The sequence below is a fragment of the Schistocerca cancellata genome, chromosome 3 (assembly GCF_023864275.1).
Source record: "Schistocerca cancellata isolate TAMUIC-IGC-003103 chromosome 3, iqSchCanc2.1, whole genome shotgun sequence".
Taxonomy (NCBI): Eukaryota; Metazoa; Arthropoda; class Insecta; order Orthoptera; family Acrididae; genus Schistocerca; species Schistocerca cancellata.
This window is the reverse complement of record NC_064628.1, coordinates 98,908,974-98,929,340: the sequence shown is the minus strand read 5'-3', so window position 1 is coordinate 98,929,340 and position 20,367 is coordinate 98,908,974. Positions and strand designations below refer to the sequence as shown.

At 39.7% G+C, this 20,367-nt stretch overlaps 1 protein-coding gene across 1 annotated transcript in view; it reads left to right on the top strand.

Moving 5' to 3' along the window:
- LOC126177105 (proton channel OtopLc) overlaps positions 1-20,367 on the top strand; it is a 760,838-nt gene that overhangs the window by 604,118 nt on the left and 136,353 nt on the right. Inside the window, exons 6-7 of the mRNA XM_049924368.1 lie at positions 6,548-6,646; positions 17,054-17,214. Of these exons, the coding sequence (XP_049780325.1) occupies positions 6,548-6,646; positions 17,054-17,214 (260 nt within the window). The remainder of the gene's footprint in view (positions 1-6,547; positions 6,647-17,053; positions 17,215-20,367) is intronic.

Genomic DNA, 20,367 nt, shown 5'->3' with positions numbered 1-20,367 from the left:
GAGGCTGACTCATTCTTATTGCTATTGTCTATGAAAGTTCATTTGAACGGCCAGTGATAAAAGTGGCTTTCACACTGCAGCACCCCCACCAGATGTAGGCAATGTTACACATATCGAAATTTCTGTATCTTCTATTTGCACATCCAGCAGCATTACTAAACCACTCCTCACCTTGACCATTCATGGGTGTGGACCTGTCAGAAAGTAGGAAGGTGTTTAGTGCTGAAGCTGATTTAACAGACCCCTAAGGATTTTAATATTTGCACTTTTAAAGTGTGAAGAATCAGTTCTGCTAGCCCATTTGAGGCTGGATGAAAAGATGGTGCCATAAGATGTTTAATTCCACTGTGGCTGCAGAACCTTTCGAAATTAGTTGCTTTGAACTGGGGACCATTGTTGGTCTTAGCAACTGAGATGCATCCTCTATTGCAAAGACTCCCATTGTGTCCAGCATTGTTGGCTACTGCAGATAGACAGTATATGGAAGTGAGAGGGAGAGTTGACAATGATTAACCACGTGGATCTGAGGTAAGGGCCCACAAAGTCAGTGTGAACTTGGTCCCACAGTTGTTTGGCAGTGGCCTCAAGACTAATGACTGAGCTGTGGCACCTGGCAAATAGCATATTGCTGTACCAGTTGTGCAACATTGTCGTCCACACAAGGCCGGTAGACATAGTGGCATGCCAATTGCTTCATCATGTGAATCTCCCAGTGGTGCACCTGACAGCGCCTGGAGTGTGGCACCCTCACTCAGCACCATTTGTTTTCATCTGTAAGGAGCACCATACCTTGCTGAACCTGAAGTTGGTATGTAAAACCAGGGAAGCCAGATGTTTCTGCATTTGACAACGTGGCAGGCCAACATCACCAGACATACTGCAGGACTTGTTGAAGAAGCAGGTCATGACTAGACACTGTAGGAACATCTAAGAATTTATAAGGAATGCTTCATTTGGCTATCTAACTGAAAATAAACAATTTGCTGGCAGTCTGATTCAGGCTAGTGCGATAGTGAGTGGAGTATTGGAAATCTGTCAGGAAACCCCCTGATGAAGGTAATGTACTGTACACTCTGCAAACTTTGCTTTAGGTCCAAAAAGGGACAAATTCAGTTTATGATCAGTTATAAGATGAAATCTGTGACCACACAACAAAATGTGAAATTTATGGACACCAGAAATGATGGCCATTTCTTCTTTTTTGTTTAGTGAATAATGTTCATTATCTGGAGTAAGTGTTTTTGATATAAACATGATTGGCCTCTCTGTACCATCCCCTAAGTTAGAGAACTGCCCTGATTCCATGTGGGGATTCATCCGTTACTATCACCAATGCCAAGTAGGTTTGGTACGTTAGATGACAGGGTACTGATTAGGGCCCAGTTTTAACTTCTCTTCCTCCATCCTCTTTCTGTCCAACTTCTCCTCCCTCTTCTCTGTTGTCCATCAACTCCTCTCTCTCTCTCTCTCTCTCTCTCTCTCTCTCTCTCTCTCTCTCTCTCTCTGTTTGTCCCTCATCTCTGTCTGTCCATCAGCTCCTCCTCCTTCCCCCACCCCCCCACCCCCGTCAGTTTCATCCTTCCACCTCTATCTGTCCATATCATCCTTCACCCTCCTCATTATCCATCTCTTCCTCTTCCTCTCCTCAACCATGTCCATTCATATGTATGTTCCTTGAAACACATTCTGATACTGCCCAACAACACACCTGCCATGCAGGGCAGCCTAGATGTCATGGATTCTAACCCTCCTCATCCCCATCCCTATGGTAGGTAACTGGTTGTTAGCCTCACAGTACTTCCCAGACAGTAAGTAGTAGATGTTCAAAATTTGGCTGATCCAGTGGTTTAGAAGATGTTGAAAAAATGTGCACACACGCATGAACACACACACACACACACACACACAAATCAATTTTTTTATGAATGTATATGATTTTGTGCCCCCTTGTACTTTTCTGTCCTGTGTACTCCATAACTAACTCTGTTCTGGCAGAATGCAGTTTAAGAATGAAGGTAACATCTTACCAAATAGTGGAAGCAGTGAGTCATTGACTGACACACCACAAAATAATAAAAATTTCAAAAGTTAGCAAAATTTTCATTCTTTTTTGAGTGTTGCTCCTATTTGGTGAATTGTTAGTTTCATTCGTGAATTACTTCTTTTCTGTCATACACTTATATGAATAATGACCTGTTCAATGGCCGAATTATTTAGTTGTACAACTTCAATCTGAACTGCCAACTCCTCCATCTCCATGACTTCATACTCTGCCACTATGCCATTTACTCCATGTAAATATCTTTTGCACATTAAATTGCCCTAAATTTTTTCCTCTCAATGTATATCTCAATAACTTCCTGATTCCTAATCTTTCTAGGTTACTTCATATTATTTATCAACTCTGCAGCAACCAGTACACAGCCTTTTATGTATGAATGATCACCAGTCATCTTTCCACCAAAATGAATTCCACTACAAGACTTCAAATCTTCCCTCCCTTCCCCTCCCCCAACTGTTTCCCACCTGCTCAGTTTAGATTGATTTATCCATCCTTCACTATAAACCCAAACTGTTCTCTCCACAATCTCCTTTTTCCTCTGTTATATCCTGGTCTCCACCCTTTCCCCTTCTCTATTTCACCCCCTCCCCCTTGCAGCCCCCGTCCCCCGCCGATCAGTGTCCCCCATCCGCATCAAAGTGAACTTGTTGGTGCCATATTCTTATTTTTTTGCCTTGGTGCCCCCTCTTTTCCCTGTACCTGCCCTCCTGCTTCCCAGTTCCTTTCACTTGCTCCACCCAGTGCAACTCCTAACCAAAAATACACACACAGTGCTGGAACAATGTGTATGTGTTTTTGCTTCGTTCTTAAAAAGTACTGAAGAAAGACATTATGTAATTGCTATGTTGCACCTTCCAGATCTTGTTTGTATGCTTGTCTGCCACTCAGTGCATCAATGATTGAGAGGGTGATTATCAATGCTCTTTCGGTAGTTTGTATACTACCAAGGATTTTTCATATCACCATAAAGTCTCTTTCCATCCAGCTTTTAAATGGTTCATGCCAGCTTGCTGTCTATTTTACATGCCTTTTTTCATGGCATTGTCTCACAGAGAACACAATTCTGACTTTGTAACCTTATATGATTCACAGCTTAAGTAATTTGTAACACAACAGTTCTGACACCAATAACTGGTCCCAGTGTGTAGGCAGTACCATAATGTTTTATCCCCTTGGTACCTGAATGAATTTATACATGAAAAAAATAAAAATTAGTTTTTGTAACAAATAATGAAATGTTATAGAGTACATAAGGTCAAATCTAAGCTATGTTATGTCTGTCAGACATAATTGGGTATGTTGCATATTTGTGACAACAGGCATTTGAGAAATTGAATACTTGCAACATTTCATTTAGTAGGAGATTTTTATTTTTGATGGTAGATTGATGAAAGCAGTTTTATTTGACTGTCATGCTTCTTGCATAATAATTCTGCCTATGTTCTCTGAGTTTATTTGTCATGTCTTTTCTCCTCTTGCAGAGTACCTCTGCTATTCTGGATTTGAATTCTAGTAGATAATTTCATTCATTACGGTGAATTTTAAAACTTTCACAGTCCTTCTGTAGGTGGTATATGAGCTGTGAAATCTCCATTTACATTTCATGTATCTGTCGCTAATAGCATATAAGCTTCGGCGTCTTAGCAGTTCTTTAGAATTTCCACATCCCAATAAAGGTGAAACGCAATCAGTAAACACAGTGTTGTGGTTGGCTGTTCATTGGAAACTTGTAACAAATTAAGGTGTATTTATGTAATTAATGAAAACAAGTGATCACTGAAGTATTCTGGCACTATGAATCAATGGAAATATTTGCTTACAATTCACTTGACTTTGTCTCTTGCATGCACCTACAAATGTACACAAATGACTAACAATGCATATTTTATATAAAAATTATTTATGAATTCACTTGCACATGCAGCTTATTTGTTATGGTACATTCAAAAATGTGATTTGTGTCACATCATAGAGACTAAAAAGTAAATGAATAATTTTTAGAACCGAACCTACCTCTGTACTTAGCTGTAATTGTCCAATGATGAGAGCTTCGTGTGTGTGTGTGTGTGTGTGTGTGTGTGTGTGTGTGTGTGTGTGTGTGTGTGTGTGTGTGTTTTGTGGAGAAAGGTGGGAACAGAAAGTCACTCTAAAAGTACTCAAAACACTAAGGAGACAGCAGCACATGTCAGAAGCTTTGGTAGCTCAATGTAGAATCTGCACCTACTGCCAGTGCCACTTAAAAAACAGTTAATCTTCCATTTGTTAGCATTGTTTCACATGATGTGGATTCATGATGGTCAGCATTAAGGGGTTAAATGTGTTGCTCTGTCAGCATTGTTCTCCAGAATATCACTGCAGAGTTGTGTTATTCAGTACAACACATTACTGGACATTATTTAATGTACAGATTCATTTTACCATTTGCACATGCTGAACATTTGACATTAAAACAGTTGTAGTTTTAGTCAGAACTAGAAAATGATATTTTAAGTCAGCATCCCAGTTTGGAAACATTATACCACAAAAGTATGTCTCACTATTGTATTAGCTCTCTAGCACTGCTATTCATGTTGTAGATCTAGAAAATGGAATTAGAAATGTGAAAACATACCAACTCCATGTAACATACAAGTCTGCAATTTTAGGAACAAAAAATGTTTTTAGTGACAAAATGGTTAAAACTGAGTACATGAAACAGATGAGATATTTGAGCAGCACTACTATTCTGTATATACATTTTAGGAGGTGTGAATGTCTTAAAAATGAGGTAACTGGCATCTGTCTCTCACTCATACAGTAAGACAGGAAATCATTAAATATGTATCATATTATTTTCCAAATGCTGCTTGTGTTCATTGATGTGATTGCTTTTTTAAGGGACATTGTTTTCTTGTATGCTGAAAGTAACAAAATGCTCACAGCATGCTGCTACTCAAAGGCATGGAAAATTTTTAAAATATGCAAAAATGGTTTATTACTTCTAAATAGTTTAATATTTTCATCAGCATTGTAAAATCAAAAATCATAGTGTATGTAAAAAGTGAACCGGTTTAACTCAACAGCTTTAAATATTTTTATTAGAAAATTCCCAACTGTGCTTATAAAATGACATGAAAGTCAGGAAAGGGCTGCACTAAAGGCTTGGAAATTACTTTCTCATTCATGAACTGGATATGCAGACATATCCTTCACCTCTTCTGCATGCTCTATTATATTCAACTCGCTATTATAATACATTGAAATTATTGTTCCACCCCCAAATACATTTTTTTTTCACTACATCAAGTATTTTTTGAAAAACTTCCAGATGCGCACAAGATTAACAGACATTTCCTTGACAAATACATAAGACACTTAATTTTGTTGATAGTTTCTTCACACAATTTTTTGACAAATGCTGATGGGTCAGGAGTGCTATGGGAAGAGGGAAAATATCTGAAGGGGTGCATGGAGTGACAGAAACTGTTTGGATACAGGAGGGGAGGGAAATCCATAATAATTACAAAGGAGGAACTGAAATTGCAGGTATGGAAAAGGACAGTAAGGTACGTAGTATTCTATTGGAAAGAACATGAGACAGGTGTACATACAAAGAAGCAGTGTGAAAAGCAACAGGCAGGGGAATGAGAGTGACATGACAGTTAAGATGTAGGAAAATGTGCTAAGAAGAATAATTAAGTAAACCTCACTTGTATACCAATTACGTTTCCTTATCTTTTAATATGCACTGTAAAATATTATTTTTCAACTGTCCAGAATGGCCTTCCCACTTATAAGCTACCTATATTACTTACATGTCAAGACAAAAATCTGAGTCCAGAATACTAAATCACCTCTCTTTTGGTTTGCATTTCAGTTTTCCATTCCTTTCTACATAGTTCTTTTTTTGGCTTCCTCTGTGTACATTACATTTTCATTTCCTCTTCAACCCATTGCAGAGGACTATGTCAAATTGTAGAATAAATCTGTTGCTTAATACATGCAATAGAATGGACACTTATTTTAGGTCATTCAAAGATCTTCAGTAAATGAAAAAATTCAGCTCCCTTCAAATCATTATGTAATTTCAGTACATACATAAACCAGTGTCTGATTAACACCCCAAAATCATAAAAAACTGGGGCATTTTTGTGCCTGGTATTAAAGATATGGTTTATTGTTATGATTATTTACTTTCCTTTCATATTTTTAAAATTTATAGCATTTGAGCTTAATAAATTCTTATAGTAACATAGAAATTATGCAGATACAGCAGTTATATCTGTTGAATATCTTAAAATGTATGACATTGTGAAACAGTTTTATTTCCACTGCTGTGATGGAATTTTATTCTCCTGTAAGCTGTACCTACACCTTTCAATTAACAATATACTTTAATACAGGGTGTACTGCGCAACTTGAGAACCAGCAAAGATGTGAATTTGAATGATGGTGGTGGAGACAGTCCTACACAAGAAAAGTTGACTGGCTCATGTGATCCACCAGAGATGGTAGAACTGGAGTCTGGGAGGCCTGCACGTAAACGAAAAACTTCACAGAACATTCACAGCCATGGAAGTTTCTTTCTAAGAGTAGGTGCTATAGGTGAGCAATAGAAATTATTTTTTATTGCTAACTGTAAAACATCTTTCAGAGCTGTAATACATCTTTCAGAAAATTCTTCACACACACACACACACACACACACACACACACACACACACACACACACACACACACACACACACACGAATTTGTTAAGTCAAATCAGCAAGTAGTACAGTAAAAAGAATGATATGGACAAAACAGTTATTGAAATTCATGTCAGGTGTGGATGTAAATATGACTGCTTCTTTTTTAAGTTTAGGGATTTTATGAAACAATGCAACCTAAGGTAACTCAAATATCTTTATCAGTAAAGAAAGAACCAGACCTGACAGCAGCAAAACTTGTATCAAGCCAATGATGACCTTCGAATACACAGTCTTTGGAAAGTACCAAGAGAAGAATTAAATAAGGAATGTTATAGTTTAGCATTGTACTCATATATTTTTATTCATCCCCTAAATTTTACCATATATAATTTTTTTACTGAGGTATAGTGATATGTCTGTGTTAGGGCCTACGTTATGGGGGTCTTGATTGTTGTATAAAATTTTAAAATCCTTTTCAAACCTCCTTTATGGTTTTGAGAAACGTTGTGCTGCAACTTTACTTTTCATTTGTCATTATTTTACTTTGACTAAACCACTTTAAAATATTGTTTAAAGTTTCTGCTACAGTAAATGTTTCAGGATTAGTTTTTAAATATCTGTGGCTGTTAATGGAAAAATGAGGTGTGCCACAAGACAAGACAGTAGAAAATTATAAAGAAATATAACATCCAAAAAATAGAAGAAATGAGACAAAGAAATAAAGGAGAACTGAGAAGAGAGCAGAAAATGGAGATGGAAGAAAGACAGAAGAAAATATGTGGGGGAGGGGGGTGGAAGAGATCAGGTGTTGCTATAAAATTCAGCTGAAGGATAAATCAAGAGACTGAAGTATAGTGAGACTATTGCAGGCGTATAGGTGGTAGAGAAGGAAAACTACGCATATAACTTGGTGTCAGTCTGTAGAAAACAAAATTATGAAAAACCTTTTTCTACTACAAGTTCTCCATTAAAATGTCTCACAGATGTTCATTTCTTACATATATATCCTATGTGCTGGAATCTAGCAGCAATATCAAGAGCAAGGGATTATTTTCAGTATGGTTCAATAGAAAAACTTTAGATGAACAGAAAAGTATTATATAGTAATTCTCCTCTGTTCGTTAGAAGAATTGTTACTGAAAAAGTTCCAAACTCCAATATAGTAGACTGAACTATATAAGATAAATCAGTCTTCCAGAAAATATAATTTCTAATAAAATTCCTGTGACTTATATTTGATATGTTAAAAAAATTGATTAAGGGCTGCCATTTCTGTATGCTCAGGTAATACATTCTCTTTCTTTACATAAGTAGCTTCAGAAATGATATTCAAATCTCAAAAAATCAAAGCAAAAATACATATTTTAACAGTTCATGAAAATACAAAACTGTCAAAGGTAGTCATTGGGCACTTCAGGCTGTTGTTTTACTGAAATAGTAGTACTGGCCTAGTTAGACAATTGTTGTTCTCATGCAAGCCTAATATATATATGCGCTGTAATACATTTCTGGATCCATCATTTAAAGTTGGTTCATGAGACTTTGTAAGTAGGTTTTCTTCGAGATAGTTTGCATCTATCTTCAAGTATCTGCCAGTTCACTTTCTTAAGCATCTCTGTGACAGTCTCCCATGAGTCAACAAACCTGGCACTGAGTGAAATGCTTTTTGGATATCGAGTAGTACTGCATAACCTGACTGCCTTGAGCTATGGCTTTCAGGATGCCATATGAGAAAAGTGCAAGTATGATTTTACGTGATCAATGTTTACAGAATCCGTGCTGGTTGGCATGGGGGAGGCCATTCGGTTCGGGATATGTCATTATGTTTGAGATCAGAATATGTTCTATGATTCTACAACAAATGGATGTCAAGGATATTGGATCCTTGTTAAAGGATGTGATCTGTGCTTTCTTCCAAAAGTACAAACACAGAAGGAAATATAGCTAAAACAAAATTCAAGAACATCCAAAGTTTCAGAAATAAAACTCTTGGTGTATGCTAAAGTAGACCTGCACTTTATAATATCATTATTTAAGTAAATCTATTCAGCACACATTAAGAGTTTTGTTTTTGAAATTTTCAGTGTCTATGCATTTTATTTCATTATTGCTTTCTTATGGATCTGTGTCTTTTTAGGTCTGCTCTCTAGTGGCATGAATATAGAAATCAGACAATATTTTATTTTTGAGAAAAGCTATCATTCCACACTTCAAGAAACAATAGAAAACATGATACTATTTATAGTCTGATAAATAAAAAAGTCTTCTTCTATTAGCTGCTAAAGATTACAAAATCTAGTTTAATATGTATAATATGAATGGGATATGTTGGTACACCTATGGAATAAATTAATGTAATTACATTTTTATGTCATGTGACGTTTTTATACAGTGTGTTACAAAAAGGTACGGCCAAACTTTCAGGAAACATTCCTCACACACAAATAAAGAAAAGATGTTATGTGGACATGTGTCCGGAAATGCTTAATTTCCATGTTAGAGCTCATTTTGGTTTCGTCAGTATGTACTGTCTTCGATTCACCGCCAGTTGGCCCAATTGAAGGAAGGTAATGTTGACTTCGGTGCTTGTGTTGATGTGCGACTCATTGCTCTACAGTTCTAGCATCAAGCACATCAGTATGTAGCATCAACAGGTTAGTGTTCATCACGAACGTGGTTTTACAGTCAGTGCAATGTTTACAAATGCGGAGTTGGCAGATGCCCATTTGATGTATGGATTAGTACGGGGCAATAGCCGTGGCGCGGTATGTTTGTATCGAGACAGATTTCCAGAATGAAGGTGTCCCGACAGGAAGACGTTCGAAGCAACTGATCGGCGTCTTAGGGAGCACGGAACATTCCAGCCTATGACTCGTGACTGGGGAAGACCTAGAATGACGAGGACACCTGCAATGGACGAGGCAATACTTCGTGCAGTAGACGATAACCCTAATGTCAGCGTCAGAGAAGTTGCTGCTGTACAAGGTAATGTTGACCACGTCACTGTATGGAGAGTGCTACGGGAGAACCAGTTGTTTCCATACCAAGTACAGGGTGTGCAGGCACTATCAGCAGCTGATTGGCCTCCACGGGTACACTTCTGCGAATGGTTCATCCAACAATGTGTTGATTTGTTTGCGCTCTCTGTAGATTAGTTCAGACGTTCTTTGCACAACAGTTTTTATCATGGATAGGGACTGCAACTGCTGTGTTCGGATGCAGGCTGAGTTGGCATCCCTTCGCTCCCAGCTTCAGGCAGTGCTGGCTTCGGTCACACAGCTTGAGGCTGTTGCCAATGGGCATCACTGTGGGGATCTGGATGGGGGTTTGTCGGGGACGGCCAGCTCATCCCACGAATCCCCCGATCGGACTACGACTGTGGTTGCCCGGGATACTGCCCGCATTGAGGCTGATCCCTCACCTGTGGTAGAGTGGGAGGTTGTCTCAAGGTGTGGCATGGGGCGAAAGACATTCCGGAGGGCTGAATGGAAGGCCTCTCCAGTTTGTCTGACGAACCAGTTTCAGACTGTGTCTCAGGCTGATACTGATCTTCGGCCTGACATGGCTGCTTGTCCTGTTCCAGAGGTTGCCCCTCAGTCTGCAAGATCCGGGCAGTCGCAGAGGGTGGGCTTACTGGTAGTTGGGAGCTCCAACGTCAGGCGCATAATGGGGCCCCTTAGGGATATGGCAGCAAGAGAGGGGAAGAAAGCCAATGTGCACTCCGTGTGCATACCAGAGGGTCATTCCAGATGTGGAAAGGGTCCTTCCGGAAGCCATGAAGGGTACAGGGTGCACCCATCTGCAGGTGGTCGCTCATGTCGGCACCAATGATGTGTGTCGCTATGGATTGGAGGAAATCCTCTCTGGCTTCCAGCGGCTATCTGATTTGGTGAAGACTGCCAGTCTTGCTAGCGGCGCTAGCGGGATGAAAGCAGAGCTCACCATCTGCAGCATCGTCGACAGGAATGACTGCGGACCTTTGGTACAGAGCCGAGTGGAGGGTCTGAATCAGAGGCTGAGACGGTTCTGCGACCGTGTGGGCTGCAGATTCCTCGACTTGCGCCATAGGGTGGTGGGGTTTTGGGTTCTGCTGGATAGGTCAGGAGTCCACTACACGCAACAAGCAGCTACTCGGGTAGCAGGGTTTGTGTGGCATGGGTTGGGCGGTTTTTTAGGTTAGATGGCCTTGGGCAAGTACAGAAAGGGCAACAGCCTCAACGGGTGCAGGGCAAAGTCAGGACATGCGGGGACCAAGCAGCAATCGGTATTGTAATTGTAAACAGTCGAAGCTGCGTTGGTAAAGTATCGGAACTTCAAGCGCTGATAGAAAGCACCAAAGCTGAAATTGTTATAGGTACAGAAAGCTGGCTGAAGCCAGAGATAAATTCTGCCGAAATTTTTACAAAGGTACAGACGGTGTTCAGAAAGGATAGATTGCATGCAACCGGTGGTGGAGTGTTCGTCGCTGTTAGTAGTAGTTTATCCTGTAGTGAAGTAGAAGTGGATAGTTCCTGTGAATTATTATGGGTGGAGGTTACACTCAACAACCGAGCTAGGTTAATAATTGGCTCCTTTTACCGACCTTCCGACTCAGCAGCATTAGTGGCAGAACAACTGAGAGAAAATTTGGAATACATTTTACATAAATTTTCTCAGCATGTTATAGTCTTAGGTGGAGATTTCAATTTACCAGATATAGACTGGGACACTCAGATGTTTAGGACAGGTGATAGGGACAGAGCATCGAGTGACATTATACTGAGTGCACTATCCGAAAATTACCTCGAGCAATTAAACGGAGAACCGACTCGTGGAGATAACATCTTGGACCTACTGATAACAAACAGACCCGAACTTTTCGACTCTGTATGTGCAGAACAGGGAATCAGTGATCATAAGGCCGTTGCAGCATCCCTGAATATGGAAGTTAATAGGAATATAAAAAAAGGGAGGAAGGTTTATCTGTTTGGCAAGAGTAATAGAAGGCAGATTTCAGACTACCTAACAGATCAAAACGAAAATTTCTGTTCCGACACTGACAATGTTGAGTGTTTATGGAAAAAGTTCAAGGCAATCGTAAAATGCGTTTTAGACAGGTACATGCCGAGTAAAACTGTGAGGGACGGGAAAAACCCACCGTGGTACAACAACAAAGTTAGGAAACTACTGTGAAAGCAAAGAGAGCTTCACTCCAAGTTTAAACACAGCCAAAACCTCTCAGACAAACAGAAGCTAAACGATGTCAAAGTTAGCGTAAGGAGGGCTATGCGTGAAGCGTCCAGTGAATTCGAAAGTAAAATTCTATGTACAGACTTGACAGAAAATCCTAGGAAGTTCTGGTCTTACATTAAATCAGTAAGTGGCTCGAAACAGCATATCCAGACACTCCGGGATGATGAAGGCACTGAAACAGAGGATGACACGCATAAAGCTGAAATACTAAACACCTTTTTCCAAAGTTGTTTCACAGAGGAAGACCGCACTGCAGTTCCTTCTCTAAATCCTCGCACAAACGAAAAAATGGCTGACATCGAAATAAGTGTCCAAGGAATCACTCAACAGAGGAAAGTCCACTGGACCTGATGGGATACCAATTCGATTCTACACAGAGTACGCGAAAGAACTTGCCCCCCTTCTAACAGCCATGTACCGCAAGTCTCTAGAGGAACGGAAGGTTCCAAATGATTGGAAAAGAGCACAGGTAGTCCCAGTCTTCAAGAAGGGTCGTCGAGCAGATGCGCAAAACTATAGACCTATATCTCTGACGTCAATCTGTTGTAGAATTTTAGAACATGTTTTTTGCTCGAGTATCATGTCATTTTTGGAAACCCAGAATCTACTATGTAGGAATCAACATGGATTCCGGAAACAGCAATTGTGAGAGACCCAACTCGCGTTATTTGTTCATGAGACCCAGAAAGTATTAGATACAAGGTCCCAGGTAGATGCTATTTTTCTTGACTTCCGGAAGGCGTTCGATACAGTTCCGCACTGTCGCCTGATAAACAAAGTAAGAGCCTACGGAATATCAGACCAGCTGTGTGGCTGGATTGAAGAGTTTTTAGCAAACAGAACACAGCATGTTGTTATCAATGGAGAGACGTCTACAGACGTTAAAGTAACCTCTGGCGTGCCACAGGGGAGTGTTGTGGGACCATTGCTTTTCACAATATATATAAATGACCTAGTAGATAGTGTCGGAAGTTCCATGCAGCTTTTCACGGATGATGCTGTAGTATACAGAGAAGTTGCAGCTTTAGAAAATTGTAGCGAAATGCAGGAAGATCTGCAGCGGATAGGCACTTGGTGCAGGGAGTGGCAACTGACCCTTAACATAGACAAATGTAATGTATTGCGAATACATAGAAAGAAGGATCCTTTATTGTATGATTACATGATAGCGGAACAAACACTAGTAGCAGTTACTTCTGTAAAATATCTGGGAGTATGCGTGCGGAACGATTTGAAGTGGAATGATCATATAAAATTAATTGTTGGTAAGGCGGGTACCAGGTTGAGATTCATTGGGAGAGTCCTTAGAAAATGTAGTCCATCAACAAAGGAGGTGGCTTACGGGACACTCGTTTGACCTAGGCTTGAGTATTGCTCATCAGTGTGGGATCTGTACCAGATCGGGTTGACGGAGGAGATAGAGAAGATCCAAAGAAGAGCGGCGCGTTTTGTCACAGGGTTATTTGGTAACCGTGATAGCGTTACGGAGATGTTTAACAAACTCAAGTGGCAGACTCTGCAAGAGAGGCGCTCTGCATCGCGGTGTAGCTTGCTTGCCAGGTTTCGAGAGGGTGCGTTTCTGGATGAGGTATCGAATATATTGCTTCCCCCTACTTATACCTCCTGAGGAGATCATGAATGTAAAATTAGAGAGAATAGAGCGCGCATGGAGGCTTTCAGACAGTCGTTCTTCCCACGAACCATACGCGACTGGAAGGGAGGTAATGACAGTGGCACGTAAAGTGCCCTCTGCCACACACCGTTGGGTGGCTTGCGGAGTATAAATGTAGATGTAGATGTAGATGAATCCTCATTTCAGTGCAAATGTTCTCTTTACGGATGAGACTTCATTCCAACGTGATCAAATTGTAAATTTTCACAATCATCATGTGTGGGCTGACGAGAATCCACACGCAATTGTGCAATCACGTCATCAACACAGATTTTCTGTGAACGTTTGGGCAGGCATTGTTGGTGATGTCTCGATTGGGCCCCGTGTTATTCCACCTACGCTCAGTGGAGCACATTATCATGATTTCATGTGGGATACTCTACCTGTGCTGCTAGAACATGTGCCTTTACAAGTACGACACAACATGTGGTTCATGCACGATGGAGCTCCTGCACATTTCAGTCAAAGTGTTCGTACGCTTCTCAACAACAGATTCGGTGACCAATGGATTGGTAGAGGTGGACCAATTCCATGGCCTCCACACTCTCCTGACCTCAACCCTCTTGACTTTCATTTATGGGGGCATTTGAAAGCTCTTGTCTACGCAACCCCGGTACCAAATGTAGAGACTCTTCGTGCTCGTATTGTGGACAGCTGTGATACAATATGCCATTCTCCAGGGCTGCATCAGCGCATCAGGGATTCCATGCGACAGAGGGTGGATGCATGTATCCTCGCTAACGGAGGACATTTTGAACATTTCCTGTAACAAAGTGTTTGAAGTCACACTAGTACGTTCTGTTGCTGTGTGTTTCCATTCCATGATTAATGTGATTTGAAGAGAAGTAATAAAATGAGCTCTAACATGGAAAGTAAGTGTTTCCGGACGCATGTCCACATAACATATTTTCTTCCTTTGTGTGTGAGGAATGTTTCCTGAAAGTTTGGCCATACCTTTTTGTAACACCCTGTATAAAAGGAAAGAAACTCAAGGTGCTGTAAAAGACTATTTTTTGGAGGGTAGTGGAAAGCTTCTCTCAGCTGTAGTCCTTATACGAAACACTCTTTTCAAAAAGTAGAAAATTGGAAATACCAGTGTTGTTCATATTATTTAAGCACTCTGTTGAGCATAATTAATATTTTATTAACTGACAGAATATAAAAGAATTCTTTTTTATACAACATTTTTAATAATTCTGTATGTGAATACATAAAGGATAGTTTGCTACTGATGATATAGAGGAGATGTTGAGTTGTATATGGGCTTAATGAAGAAGAACGCTAAAATATTTAAGCTTTTGGACAAACTCCGTCTTCTGAGGTGGGAACACACCCATCTACACAAGCACAGATCTATCACATTTGACCACTGTCTCTGGGCACTGTGACCCAACTGCCCCAGCACCTGGAGACAGTGGCCATGTGTTTAGGAGTTGTGGTTGTTGGTAGGTGGAACTGGGTTGGGGAAACCAGATAGTGTCCCCAAATGGAAGGACTGGAGCCCCACATCCTTGCTACAGCATTCAACAGCTTTAGAGCAAAAAAATTGTGAAGAACATTACCAAACAATTACTGCTTAAACAGTTGTCAGGATTTCAATTAATTACCATCAAATAGATATCAACAAACATACAATATTGACTGAATAGTCAGTTGCAGGGGTGAGTTAACAGAGACGTTAGCTGAATGTCTCAGACACAGCTGTTATTAATTACCAAAACACCTGTCATTATGTTGAAATCAAGAACTGTTTGTAAAAACGACAAACGATAATATTTAAAAAGAGGTAGGTAGGACAACAGCCTCCAAGAAAAAATTTTACTGAATTTTACTGAATTAAAATGCACTGAAGTCTAGAAGAATTTGTCATATACCTTTAGTTATGAGAACCACCTATCATTACACTGAAATCAGAAGTACAGATTTTTATAAGCAGCAGACAGTGATATTTAGAGGGGACAGGCAAGACAGCAGCTTTCAGTAAATAGTTATAAGGAATAACCTTATTAAACAGGAAGTTCTAAGATTTCTAAACAAGATCTGTGACTCCTAAATGGACAATAACAGATAGTTAATTTCACTAAATTAATTTGGGATAATCTCATGCCCAGCTGCCATTAATTATGAAACACCTTCCATACACTGAAACAAAGTACATGTTTTTTCGTAAGTAACAAATAGCTATTTTTAGAAAGGGGAGGTGGGGTAGGACAGGCAAGACAGCAGCCTTCAATAAACAGTTATAGCAAATAACAGTATTTCAGTGGAATCATGTGTGAAGGTAACACAACACCCACCAGAACATGAAAGAGGAGGAAGAGAGGTGAGAGGCAAAGGCAACTCTCTTAGAGTGGGCAGGATGGGGCCATTCTTCCAATCCTTAAGATGCCAAGAGAGTGGGGCACCTGTGCTAGCATGCAGCCAATCGAAAACAACTCCAAGTGGCTGTCGGCTCCAAACTACACTAGGATGCCCACTAACAGAAACCACTTGGCAGGACAGACAGTGACTACTTGTGAACCAGATGCTCCACCATCATTAGGATGGACCATTGGACCGCACACGATCAAAAGCCTTGAGTCACTCGCACTTCCAAAACAAATGCCAGCTCCTCACTGACCTCACCGATTATGAAGCCTTCCTACATTGCACTTTCATCATTAGTGAGGGCATCACTTGTAAGATCCAAAATTAAAAGGCAAAGACGATCCTAGAGGGGAGGAAATCAATTGAGTATTGAGTCCACATGGCTCAGGTGTGTGGATGCATGTGTGTTTCTACTTCAGAAGAAAGACTTTGTCCAAAAGCTTAAACATTTTAACATTCTTTTTCATTGTGCCTGTCTGTGATTCAGTGCCTCGTCTATGTGGTGGTAGCAATCTGTCCTTTCTATCTAGTTGTTATTTCATCCTGTATCTTCTATTGTTTGCTATATGTGAATACGGTATACTCACTGAAAAGATGGCACGTTGAGTTGTAGACAGATACAACGAAAAGGCACTTACTCTTAGCTTTCAGCCAAAGACTTCATCAGGAAAGGAAACACACACACGCGCACACACACACACACACACACACACACACACACATGACCATCATCTCCAGCAGCTTGAACAGGTCTGAGGAAACATGATACTCTGACTGGTCTGCGCTGGCTGAGATGGTGGTCATGTTTATGTGAGGTGTGCTTGTTTTTGATGAAGGCTTTGACTGAAAGTTAATGTGTAAATGTTTTTTCCTTGTGCCTATCTGCAACTCAATGTGTCATCTTTGTGGTGAGTAACAATCTATCTTTTCTTTATATTGCTGATATTCCAACCTGGAGTTTCCATTGTTATACTGTACACATAAGATTAAGGCTGTTGCCAGTCTATTTTGTACTGTAGTAATGTGGTTTGCTTAATTTCAAACTAGCATTTGGCCTTGGGACAATGATCTATAATGGACTTGAATGTGGAGCTTTCTTCGAAATTCCCTTCAACTCTCCTTGCTACCAGATACTTCGAGGAATTAATCCAGTGTTACAGATGATTTTCACTTTCATGCAGATGTACTTTATATTCATGAACTCAAGGGTATGTATAATCTTTTTCTCTAGTGTACACTGATTTTTTCCTGTTTAATATAAACATTGCCATGTTTTGTGCATCAAAGGTAATTCCTGCTTGACTTAGTTCATGGGTCCTTCAAAATGTATCTTCTGCAGTCCCTTTCTAGCAGTCTTTGTAACCAGATTTTTATAAAAGTGTGAAAATCCAATAATCTTTTCTCTTCATATGTTTTCTGGGTAGATTATCCTAAATTTTTGCCATGGGACCATCAGCTGCTGTGATAATGCGCAACTCTCAAGTGGCAACTAATAAGTATCATACTGGAAAAAATACCTCTAAATTTAAAATTTATAACATATGTCAGTGGTGACTTAGTTATATTTATCACACTGCTGATAGTAAACTGAGCAGATGAATGGAATCAAAAGTGCCTTGCAAGGAGAAAATAAAATGAATGTTAACAAAAGTAAAACAAGGGTAATGGAATGTAGTCAGATTAAATCAAATAATGCTGAGGAAAGTACAGGGACATTATAATGAAAGTCAAACTTTCAAACTGCTGTAGAAATAACAACACTGCTCAGAATGATGTCAAATTGCAACAGAATATTATCGGAGAAGGGAGAAAACATATGACAGAAGAAGAATAAATAGTTACAAAATGTATCAATAGATGGCACTGTAAGCATCATAATTTAATGGTGGTCGACTATGAATGACGAGTGAATCATACAAGAATATGCATGGGTGTACAGGTGTGATACTGTTAGTTACATAAGCCCATCCACTATGGCAAGGCCGGATGGGAAAAATCAGTATTTAGTTGTCCTGAGACAAGAACCACATAAAAAGCACCAATAACATTGGTTTTTAACTGTCCTGAGGCCAAAAATTGCAAAAAAAGCATCAATCAAAATCAAATCAGATTATTAATTTCCATGTGACTGGCGCAAAACATAGTCAACATTCTGTCCACCATTTTCTGCAACAAGTTTATATCAAGAAACAGCTTAATCCACAACTGATTGAAGTGTTTCCGGTATCACATTCAGAAGGTGTTGCGCAATGCGTGCCTTCAATGCAGCTAAGTTTGCGATCAGAACACTGAACACAACATCTTTCAGATAGCCTCACAGCCAGAAGTCACACGGATTAAGATCAGGTGATCAGGATGGCCAGGCTGTAGGGAAATGGCAACTGATAATAATAGCATTTCCGAAATGGCACTTCAACAGCTGCTTAACTGGCTTTGCAATGTGTGGAGTGTGCCATCTTGCATAAAAATGATTGCATCCATGCTTTGAAAAGCTGGAATGATGTGGTTGTTCAAAAGACACTCATAGCACTTGCCAATGACTTTACAGGTAACAGCACCAGAAGCACCTGTCTCTTCAAAAAAGTGTGGCCCTATGATAAATGATGCTGTAAACCTGCACCCCACTGTGACCTTTCCAGGATGAAGTAGTACTGGTTGATTTGCATGTGAATTTTCCGTTTCTCATATGCAACAGTTCTGTGTATTGACGTATCCCATCAGATGGAAGTGGGCTTCGTCTGCCGACAAAATCTTCCACAGCCAGTTACTGTCCACTTCCATGCGAGCAAGAAATTATAAAGCAAAGGTCTCTTGCTGGCAGGTCAATGGAAGCAACTCGTGCACATGGATAATTTTGAATAGATAGCAAAGAAGGATGATTCATAGGATTTTACACACACTGCTCATGGGTATGTCCAATGTTCAGGCAATTCTCTGTGCACTACACATTTGCACACCACCACTCGTCTCCTCCTGCATTGCTGTGGCCACTGCTTCCACCGACATCAAATCAATTTGTTTCCTCTCTCTGCCAGGTTGCACACCAAAAGAACTCATCTTTTCAAATTTCCAAATCATTTTCTCCAGACCAATGGCAGTCATTGGACCAACACCTTTTTCCAAACCCTTCAATGTCCGGAACTTCTGGAGAGCAATGTGTACACAGTCATCGTCCTTGTAATACAGCTTTACAAGCAGAGCATGATCCTGCATTGAGACAGTCATGGTGAACGTCACAGACACAAAAAGGATAAGCCAGCGTATTTATACCAACTTTAATGGGTCGAGCGCATGACAGGTGTTTTCATTTATGTATTCTGGCACGTACAGCGCCATTGATCAATTTTCACTCTACTTTTTTTCTTCTGTCATATGTTTTCCCCCTTCTCCAATAATATTCCATTGGAATTTGACGTCATTCTGACCAGTGGTGTTATTTCTACAGCATTTTGAAAGTTTAACTTTAATTATAATCACCCTGTAGATTAGAAAAAGACACTAAAAGTGGCAGTGAGTTTTGCTATTTAGGCAGTAAAATAACAGATGGTTGTCAAAGTTGAGCATTTATAAAGTGTAGACTGTAATAGAAAGAAAATTGTTTCCGAAGAAGAGAAATTTGTTAATATCAAATATAAATTTAAATATAGTAAGTCTTTCCTAAAGACCTTGTGGATGATAAGTAGATCAGACAAGAACAGAATAGAAGATTTTGAAATGTGATGCTACAGAAGAATGCTGAAGATTGGATGGGTAGATCACATAATTAAAAAGGAGGTACTGCATTAGAAATTAAGAAATCTATGGAGACACACACACACACACACACACACACACACACACACACACACACACACACAAAGAGGGGGTGGGGGTGGGGAGGTAAATAATTACAGAAAGAGAGCAAGAGGAGATGAGTACAATAAGTAGGTTCAAACAGATATAGATTGCTGTAGTTTTCAGAGATGGGCTGGAAACCACAACAACAACAATAGTTAATTTTATGCAAATGGAATGTGTAAATGACTTGACTTGATTTTGTTACTGTATAATACAGAGTTCTCTAGTTAATTCACTCAACAGTCATTATGATATACCTTAAGAAAACATAAAAATAAGCTTTTCCCAGTGATTAGGTTTTGGAATTTGGGAGATGCATTATTCCAATGCAGTTATTTTTCATTAACAGAATAGTCTTTTGAATATGAAGACGCCAGTAAATAAAAGCAGAGTTAGTGCCCTTTGGTTCAGGGCTTACAAAATGTTGAATGGCCTGTTTAACTATATTATTTGGCCATTATGAATAACAGCATCATTGTCGGGGATTAAGACAAAGAATAATTCTCAATGTCTAATTTCTGAAA